This window comes from Mchenga conophoros, linkage group LG4, assembly GCF_057382185.1.
Source record: "Mchenga conophoros isolate Kocher_MC1m ecotype Shallow Benthic linkage group LG4, M_conophoros_male_GT1.1, whole genome shotgun sequence".
Taxonomy (NCBI): Eukaryota; Metazoa; Chordata; class Actinopteri; order Cichliformes; family Cichlidae; genus Mchenga; species Mchenga conophoros.
The window spans coordinates 7491567-7501604 of NC_140529.1; the positions used below are offsets into that span (position 1 = coordinate 7491567).

The 10038-nt window shown below is 44.0% G+C and overlaps 1 protein-coding gene across 3 annotated transcripts in view; it reads right to left on the minus strand.

Moving 5' to 3' along the window:
- hdac5 (histone deacetylase 5) overlaps window positions 1–10038 on the minus strand; it is a 65260-nt gene that overhangs the window by 6915 nt on the left and 48307 nt on the right. For all 3 annotated transcript variants that reach the window (XM_085270160.1, XM_085270158.1, XM_085270159.1), the window contains 14 exons: window positions 9834–10029; window positions 6878–6989; window positions 5517–5650; window positions 5215–5335; window positions 4604–4653; window positions 4420–4527; window positions 4277–4332; window positions 4101–4188; window positions 2007–2126; window positions 1498–1595; window positions 1201–1319; window positions 867–1000; window positions 332–413; window positions 59–239 (listed from right to left, as the gene is read on the minus strand). In XM_085270160.1, coding sequence (XP_085126286.1) covers window positions 59–239; window positions 332–413; window positions 867–1000; window positions 1201–1319; window positions 1498–1595; window positions 2007–2126; window positions 4101–4188; window positions 4277–4332; window positions 4420–4527; window positions 4604–4653; window positions 5215–5335; window positions 5517–5650; window positions 6878–6989; window positions 9834–10029 — 1599 coding nt within the window. The remainder of the gene's footprint in view (window positions 1–58; window positions 240–331; window positions 414–866; window positions 1001–1200; window positions 1320–1497; window positions 1596–2006; window positions 2127–4100; window positions 4189–4276; window positions 4333–4419; window positions 4528–4603; window positions 4654–5214; window positions 5336–5516; window positions 5651–6877; window positions 6990–9833; window positions 10030–10038) is intronic.

The window sequence follows — 10038 nt, forward strand, 5'->3', positions numbered from 1 at the left end:
GATGACATGCGTGCTCTCCTGGCCCTGTAGCATAAAGCTTTCACTGTGCACTGCTGACCTGCTGGTTTCTGTGCTATCAGGAACAGAGCCTGGCTGCTCAACATCAACGCTCAGAGACGCCATGGCGCTGACCGTTTCCGCCTCATCCTTCTCTGACTGGCCTTGAGCCCCCAAGGGGCCGTCGAGTAGTGAGTGTCCACTGGTCTGAGACAAACTCTGGAGACAGGACCAGTGTTTACCTGCAGGGACACAGTGAGAGAAAGAAATACAATCAGGAAGTTGAGAAGATACGATCTCATGGGTTTCTGGCAGTTTAGCGAGCGTTTCTTACTCTGGATCTCTATTACTCTCTCCAGGGAGGCGTAGGCTTTTGGACAGGGCTGCTCCTGAGGCCACTGAAACACAGAGTCGCACTGACGGAGACAGAGAGAAGGGAAAACCAAAAAATAAGTGCTCAACACTTCAAGAAAGTCTGCTGACCAGTGAGGAGTGATGTTCTCATCACTGAATCACAGAACAGGCTAGCTAACATGCTTTATCTCTTTATTAGTTTATGAGTTAGTGGATACTCTGGCTTCCTCCCACAGTCCAAAGACATGCACTACATGGTGTGAATGTGGTTGTGTGTGTATCACAGTGTAATCGGCTTCATAGCTTTTGTCCCAGTAAGAAAGCTACGAAGCAGATTTTCCATCATTTGAGTGAATTTATTTGGACAAAGCAGTAATTGCAGTTTGCGCTCAGTCACCTCAAACCATCACAAAACCTTGTAAACACTGGTGTTGTTGTTCCATACTGTTGTGGCTAACACCTCCAGGTGGTAAAAGTCTAAGGTTAAGACATAAATATTAGACTCTGACTCTCACCGGGTCTCCCAGAAGCGCAGAGACGCAGGCCTCCGATGCGTCACAGATAGCGGTGAGGTCATGACCGCCCTCCAGCGCCATAACAACCCGCCCACCCGCCAGACCCATGAGCAGCTGCGTTAGCTGACCAAAACCTGCCAACACACAACCGTCACACGTGAGAAACACTGCATGTGAACCATAGTCACATAGACTCCTCAGAAGACGGCTCTGTACAGAGACAGCATGTTTCTATTCGTTTGTTGTCTTACTGTTGAAAAACAGTTGTGGTCAAAAAAGAAAAAAGAAGTTGAGCAAAAACCCCAAATTAAAACAAACTAAAGGCTGTACTCACATTTGGCAGAGACATTGTAGCCTCCCAGAGGAGACTGATGACCCTCCACTGCATCGAAGCCTGCTGACACCAGGACCACATCTGGACTGAACTGTTGAGCGATGGGCATCACCACAGTCCTACACACACACACACACACACACACACACACACACACACACACACACACACACACACACACACAACAACAGAATTTGATTCCACTTATGTTGCAAACCTGAATTAACACCATTCAAATGCATACATGGCAGTACAAACATCACGAAACGATGAAATCTCCACGTTGAAAAGTTTTACCTGAAAGCAGTGAGGTACTCCACATCACCCATTGGGGGATCTACTCCCCCGGTCCACGCTATGTTCACATTAAAACCAACACCTGCACCTGATCCCACCTGCAGACAGCAGGACAAACAGGGACAGAGCAACAATCATCATCACGTGTCTTTAGCCATTCTGTTTGTAAACTCTGCTGTCTTTGCATTTCTGTCAGTTTCACTTTGTGTCTTTGAGCCTCCAGCTGTCTGCCTGCCTGTTCACCATCAGTTAATCTCTCTCTGTATTCTTGTTGCTTTCTCAGTCATTGGCCTCCTGCATCCTGCAATCAGGTCTTTTCTCTCCTGTGACCATATTTGCCATTTAAACTCAAATAGCCACCGCTTCTCGTTGATTTGCCTCTTGTTCGTTCCTGTGCACTATATTATGCAAGTGGAGATCTTTTTGGCCAGTTTGGTCAGCCGAGGTTGAAACTTTTGGTTTGTCGAATCCTCACACCCACAGAATGACCGGTGGGATTGTGTGATTACCTCCTCTGGAGCGCCGCTGCCAGGAAAGAAGTTTCCGTCGTCGTAGCGATGGAGGGAAATGTAGAGGACGTTGGGGTCACTATAGAAGGCCTGCTGAGTGCCGTTGCCATGGTGAATGTCCTGCAGTGACATATCACAGCAGCGTCAGAGAGAAGGTTAGAGGGAACGTATGGTACAGACGCAGTGGACACACAGGGACGGGTTAGCCTTTCACTCAGATTCATTTCCCTTTTAGTTTAACTTTTTAAAACCTTTTAAAAAAATGTTTTCCCAAAACTCTCAGGGATCGTCAAGATGCTGTTCTGGTAAATGTGAGACATGGCTTTGTTTTCCTTTTGCTCTAACTGTTTTTCACTGGAGTCTTAAAGCGTTAGAAACGGTTTTATAACCATTTCCAGACAGATAGATGGAGAATACTTCAGCAGCTTTCTGAGAGTTAAAGCGGGATAAATAGAAATGACTGTGTGATAACATTGTGTGAGTGAAAGGACCGATGTAGAGGGTGTACTGACGCTATAACTGATGTCTTGATTCGGCAGGTCTGCTAGGAATCAGGTCTGGGTGTGGCTAGCAAAACTGAACTGTGATATCCTAATAAAATGTGGTGAATCACAAATAATTCATAATTTAACAAAGATACAATGAGTCCACTAGGCTACATACACAAAAGGTAGGTTTGGATAGCTTTTCTTTATCCTTTAACACATGAAATCATTATTCAAATAGTGCATTTTGTATTTACTCAAATTATCTTTGTCCAATCACGTCACTTCACCTGCAATAATGAACAGTCACATTTAACCCTGATCTTACCCCAGTAAGCCTAAATCCTGCTTCCAGCTGCATCATTAATACATTCATCTTTCAGTACATTGATAGATGAATGTATTAACATGAATCTGTTTCACCCAAACTGAAGAAGCATTCATCTGTTCAGGGGGGAAAGTTTGGAGTAAAAATGAAGTTATTATTACACTTTCTATTAAATATGAAATGCCTAAAAAATGTATGTAAATATAATGTTTTCTATAGTCATAGAGAAACTGTGTGTTCCTGTCTAGCTATCTTTGTGAGGACCGAAATCTGCATTCTACTATACTTGTGAAAACCAACAGTCACTTGTGAGGACACACACACACTGGTCCTCACACGTTTGAAGCCTTTTTGAGGCTCGAAATGTGGTTTTAGTGTCAGGGTTACAATTAGGTTATGGTTAGGTATTAGGGTTAGGCATTCATTTTTAATGGTTAGGGCATAGGTGTCAAACTCTGGCCCGCAGCCTAATTACATTTGGCCCGCGAAACCATACAAAATTACTATCAGAGCTGGCCTGCCAGTATTATACAGTGCATGTACTGCTAATACTACAATTCCCAGAATGCTCTGTTGGTGTTTTGGCGCGTCAGTCATGACAGGACCCATTAGCACCCTCTCCTCTGTTGACCATAGCCATAGCAACCATGCAAATACTGCCATGCTATCTATTCCAAAATGGCAAAAAGAAAGGCAGAAAACAGGAGCTTTCTGGACAGGTGGGAGAATATGATGAAAATCTGATAAATGATAAAATGATCAAATTTAATTCAGAAGGCTGCAAATACATTTTTATTTAAGAAATGAATTCCACTGATGTGTTATTTAATTGGAATTTTGATTTTGCATGTGTGCAATTTTAAGTTATACATACGTTTATATAGTTATATATATTGTTCAGTATTAAGCTTTGCTTGTTCCATATTCAGATTTTCAGCAAAACTTGTTTGAGTCCATAAGAAAAGATTCCTTGCTATATTTGGAGGAAGATTTTTTTCAATGAATATTTATGTTAGCCCGCGACTTTGATCCAGTTTTGAATTTTGGCCCACTGTGTATTTGATTTTGACACCCCTGGGTTAGGGTAAGGGGCTAGGGAAACCATTATGTCAATGAAGGTCCTCACTAAGATAACTGAACGGGCTTAAGGCATTTTTGAGATGTGATTTTAGTGTCAGGGTTACAGTTAGGTTTAGGTTTAGGCTGACAGCATTATGTCAATTAGATGTCCCCACAAAAATATGAAAACATGACTGTGTGTGTGTGTGTCTGCCCTCTCACCCAGTCCACAATGAGGATCTTGCCCACTCCAAGTTTCTGCTGCAGCAGCTTGGCAGTAATGGCGACTGAATTGAAGAAACAAAAGCCCCTGTGCAAACACATTAAAAAAACATATTAGTCAAGCTGGAGATGTAGTGAGAGAAATGTAGTCAGAATTCTGTGACAGGTGTACTGACATAGCCGTGGACTCCTCAGCATGGTGCCCTGGAGGACGAACAACTGCGAAGCCATTCTAGAGAAACAAGCACAGAGTGAGGGGGACGCGCACGCAGCATGAGCTCACACTCATGGTTTGTGGTTGCCTCGGTGAAAGCCTTACTTTTAACTCCCCTGCAGCCACTCTGAAGGCCAGCTCGATGACCGAGCCCACCGCCATGCGCACTGCAGCCGATGAGTGCATCTCATTCCACACTGTGTCGCTGTCCACCTGCAGGGGGCAGCACACAGTTCAGACCAGGGCTAACACTAACACAGGCAGACCAGCTAGAAAGAGAGAATCTCACCCCTATTCCTCCACAGGGAAGAACAGCGTACATCTTCTGGCTAATCGGACCTGGAACGAAAATCAGCCAGAGTTGAGGTTACGGCACAGGAAGTGCTCGATACATTTATCACAAGTGGAAATAATAATAACAGGCAAACAGTAAAGTGGGTACGACACCCACACAGGCAACAGCCAAACACAGGATGGAAGGACCATAACTGGGTTGTCAGAACACACACTCAGTCATCACGACATCTCAATGTTATCAACCTTTATGTAATTACAAATGATGTTTCCTGGGTAAAGTATTCAGTTACAGTGGACACACTGCTGGGTCCTGAGCTTATTTACAGTAAGGATGCTGTGACATTCCTGTCTTATTTTCCTCTGTGGAGTTACTGTGAGGATAATTGATCTGGGTGTCTGATTGATGTATTGCTTTATTTCTAAAAATTAAACAGGAACATTTAAAGAAGCGATAAAACTCATGCTAACTCGTACAGCAAAAGTTAAGCCAGGGCTGCATTTTTCTCTATAATTTACTCTGTAATTTATAATTTACAGATTTACTTTAGTCAAGCTTCAGTGTATAGAAAGTGTAGACAGACAGTCAGACAGACAGACGGGTACCGAGCAGCTTCTTGTGGTCCAGTTTGTGCCGATTGAGCGGACTGGTTCCATACAGCAGGGTGTGGAACTCTGAATGGACGGACTGGATCTCATCCAGAGATGCTTTACGCCCACGAATCCTCTGCTCACACACAGACAGAGAGTAATGTTTGCATACAACAAAATCAACTTTGCAAGAAATGACAGATGTGCTGTACTTGCTTTTACACAGTGTATAAATCAATAAACTGAATTGAACAAATCATTGCAGGCTCTGCTGTCAGTGTGAAGGCCTTATCTGAAACTTAAGAATGTGTGTGTACCTCACAGCGGCCCAGCAGGCCTGTCTCCTGCAGTCTGGACCAGATGCTCTGAACTCTCCCAGCATGCTCTGGGTGGATGTGAGCGTTCCCACACACACACTGATGTTTCAGCATCAGATTGTCATATACGAGCCCTGGAGAGGGAGAGGAAAAAGATACACACAGATATTGCAATGAAATAAAAGCCTGTAGTTCAGTGGTATGGACACCGGGTCAACAGCAGCTGTAGTACCCAATGATCACCACAAGATGTCAGGAGCAACTACCAATTACATGTATTTGTGTGCAGCTGCATAAAGTCTGTTTTTATATTCGTAAACTGGAATTTAACACTGGTTGGTCTGTTACGGAGTGGAAAACAAAAGATCCACTTTAAGCATGAAATGAGTCACAGCAGCACAATAAGAACACAATCTATGAAGATTTAAGATTTCAAAATTTACAGCCACACGTTTACTCTGAAATAACTGTCAAAGAGAGACGGGTCACCTTAATCACCAGCTTTCATTATCAGGATTAACATGAGCATGCTCTCTGGAGCCTCTGTTTTCAAGCTTGCATTTTTACAAGGCCACATCTGTCAGATCTGCCCTCGTTTCATCCTGGTCAGACCCCATCTCAGGCTAAGCTCATGTTAAAGTGAACCCTTTTCTACATAAAAGAACTGGACTAGGAAAACAACAGCACAAAACTCATGGTTTGAGTCTTTATTTGGTACCAAAGACTTAAAAGCTAATTTAATACCAGAATAAATCTGTTTAATAACAGACGCAGTGTGAGATGAATAAGGATTACTTATGAACTATGATTCAAATCCAAGAATTCAAACTTGGAGCAGAACAGGTCATTACTGTGACGCTCCCTCTCTCTGGCTTTGAAAATGCCAAGAACGCAGCTTACGGTCTGAATAAACTTTATAAGTGTGCCAGCTGCACAGTGTGAGCTGAAGTAAATCTAGGTGAGGCGATTAAAACGTGAAGTGCTCAGACTCCTCTGTGTAACAGTTTAGTTTACAGTACTCATGCAAGGAAGTCTCATATGGAGCTGTTGTCCTGTGGATTCAGAGCATACAGTAAAGAACACCCTGACCTGACCTGCACGTTCTCGTCCCAGCACATCAATGCAACATCAAAACAGGAAGAGCTCTTACTGGAAAATAATCAAATATAAAACAAGGTACGAGTGATGGGCTCATGCGCTGTTCATCTGAACCGTCAACCGAGAGAGTCAGCTCCCTGTTGCTAGGCAACAAGTATGGAGGCCTCCAGTAGGCAGACTTGACACCATCACATTGTTAACCAATGGGAAACCAGATGTGCGCACGCACAACCACATAAGAAGCGCAAACACAGAAAACTGACCGGTAGTGAAGAGGTGTTTGATGGGATTAACGGCAGCTGCAGGAGAGGACTGCGCTCTACCCAGGGGTCTGTGGGGCAACGAGGACTGGAACACACCCAGCTGCTGCAAGGCCTGATGGGACAGGGATGGAGGGAGAGAAGAGATAGAAAGTAATGATTCGCTGCAGGAGGATGAATCAGAGATCAGCTCATTCACTGCAGCGATGGAGGATGTGTGTGTTTAAGAGGAGAGCACACTTAAAACCAGTCCTGTCTCTCTGTCTCTGCACACACACACACACACACACACACACACACACACACACACTGAAATCACTATTCAAAATATTGTATCATTCACAAAAATTGTGTTCCGTTTTCATGACATTTGGACTGACTGTCCTGAAATCTAACTGATCACCACCCCCTCATGGTATGTGTGTGAGATTTCAGGTTTGTGTAACCACTCCCCTCACACACACACACACACACACTCTGTGGTGTCTATATATAGGGAGTGTTGCTGTGCTCCCTGCTGCGATCTGGGTGACTCATCACGCGTGGGTGGACACTAAAAGACACACACTCGAAGATATACAGACATACAGGACACACATACACACACAGCGGTGAGTCCAGTGGTTGAGTCATCAGCTGGTGATGTCACTGCGGCATCAACAAGTGTGTGTGTGTGTGTGTGTGTGTCTGTGCATCATTATCTTGAGGCTGGGTCAGCTTTAAAGGCTTTTGTCTTTCCTCCACTGTTCAACAACGTGCCCCAAACATCCAACCTGATACTTGCAGTACTGAGCAACAACAGGTCCTGCAGCAGAGGACGTGAACCCCTGCAGAGCCCTGATCTCATCATGCAGTCTCCCAGGAAGCATCCTCCCTCTGATTTTGCATATTACTGTATACGCTGCATAAAAGCAGTGAAGTTGTTCATATTCAAATGCCATCTTGTTTTGTTTTGGTTAAGCATCTGATTTCTTCTTCTTCTGATGACTCATCAAGTACCGGTGCAAAAATAAATAAATAAAGCTGTTTCTCCACAATCACAGCATCCACTTTAACCCTCCTCTCAGTAAGTACCACCCACAGTGAACACGGGTCAGAGGTGTCATGGGGCTGGAGAGAGAAAGATGACTGAAAAACACAGTGAAATGTGCAGGTTAAATGCACTTAAACTCAATGACCGCTAGCACGCACGTCACACACGGACCTTTACGGTCGGGTCCAGAAGTATTTAGACAGCAGCACAATTTACCTACAGAAATGTTGCCTCCGTACTAAATCAATGAAATGAAGCAATCAAGATGCGATTGAAGTGGAAACTTCAGCTTTAATTCAAGAGGCTGACCACAAATCTTGCATTAAGCATTTAGGAATTACAGCTATTTTTATACACACTCCCTCCACAGTAACAAGAGCAGTGTACCATAACTGAGTATATCAGAAACCTTTAAACATTCGGAAGCCAAACCAAAAACTGAGAGTTCTCCTTCTGTGGCTTCAGTGTTGTGTGCTCAGGTAAGCTGGTAACCACTGAAGACCTCTCCATGTTTTGCTTTAAGAGGTGCTTCTGTTGGACCATTGCAAGGCTGAACTGTGAAGCACTATCTTATCAGTTTTGCAGCATCTGATTGAAAGTACAGTTTGCACCTGCAGTCACATAATCAATAAAGAAGAGTGGTGACCTGAACTGAATGATTGTGACCATAAGCTCATCGCAGAAGTGTTTACAAAAAAAACGTCGGCACTTCTTCAGAGCTGGTGAAGTCGCCCTCTGTTGGCCATTTGATAAAAGGCAGGCTTAAAGTATTTCTGTTGAGGCTTTACTTCTTAGATATGACAGGTACGTCCTTAATGCCGTCTCTACTATGTTGGAGAGGCGATCAGGTGTATGAATAATGATGCTTTCTTGTCCCTGTTCATGCTCTTATCATGTTTCACATTTGTAAGGCTGTTCTAATCTGGCTGTTTGTGCTCGTCACTGCAGCCACTCACTTTGAGGTTAAACTCTACTTACATTCACTAACTGTAGATTTAAATGTTCTCAACTTTACTCAATGTTATGTAGGGCTTTTGTTTACCAGGGAAACAACTCAACTGTGATTATCACCTTTATCTGCCATGTGTAGTCTCCGTGGTCTTTTGGTGTTGCTCAGCTCATCCTTCTGTTTTTGGCCAATTCAACTGTTGATACCAAATGTTGGCATCAGAGTCTGATTGTGGAACGACATATTTAGAATACCAGATGGCAGACTAAATAGGAAAGAATTCATGTAGTTAGCATCACTGATCCACTTTGAGCAAAGTGATCCTTACGTTCAGTCAGAGTCCTTGAACAGTGTTGTGCTCACACAGTTAGACGTCACCACCCTGCACACTGCCAAGTGGTCTGAGCATCACATTGTATAAGTTGGCTCTTCAAGAACGCTTAGCCTCGTCTAAGACGAGAAAAATATGCGTTTGGCAAATTTTGGAAAATTCAATGTGTGTTCTTTTTCCTGAAAGCAGATAAGACACGTTATGCAATGAGCTCAGCCCAAAAGGAATACTCTGAAGTGATACGTAAATGTACTGCAGCTCAGAATTGCTATGTGTGAAAACAGTTGCGCGTGGGTGAAAAACACCTGAAGCCACCTCAGCTTTAGACTGAAGTAAGAGGCCGACCATTAGCTGGGATGAGTCAGATCACTAACGCAAAGCAACCGCTGTAACAGAGCAAACGCAGCGAGATACAAAACAACAGGAAGGCGGTCAGTGATGCATTTGTGTGACTCATCCCTCTGTGGGATGACGCTGTGGAACCAACAAGTCCTGAGTTTTAAGACAGACCGTGGGCTTTGAAGGAGCTCCTGTTGGACACCTTGTCATTATCAGATGAGCCCAAGCTCACTAACTGACCACACCCATTTACATGAACCAAGCTGATTATCAATGATGCAAAGCTGCACTGTATTCACACACAAACCTGACTGTAACTCCCTCTCTCCTCTTCGTCGCCCTCCCTCAACTGAATGATATCTTCATCCTCTTCCTCTTCTTCCAGCTCACTCTCGGTGCTCTCCCCTTTGATATGCACGCTTCCACACTCCTCCTCACCCTTCACGTGCACGCCGAGACGCTCAGATGAAGGCGTGCTATCATCAGACCCCTCCTTCTGAAGCCTGATTGGA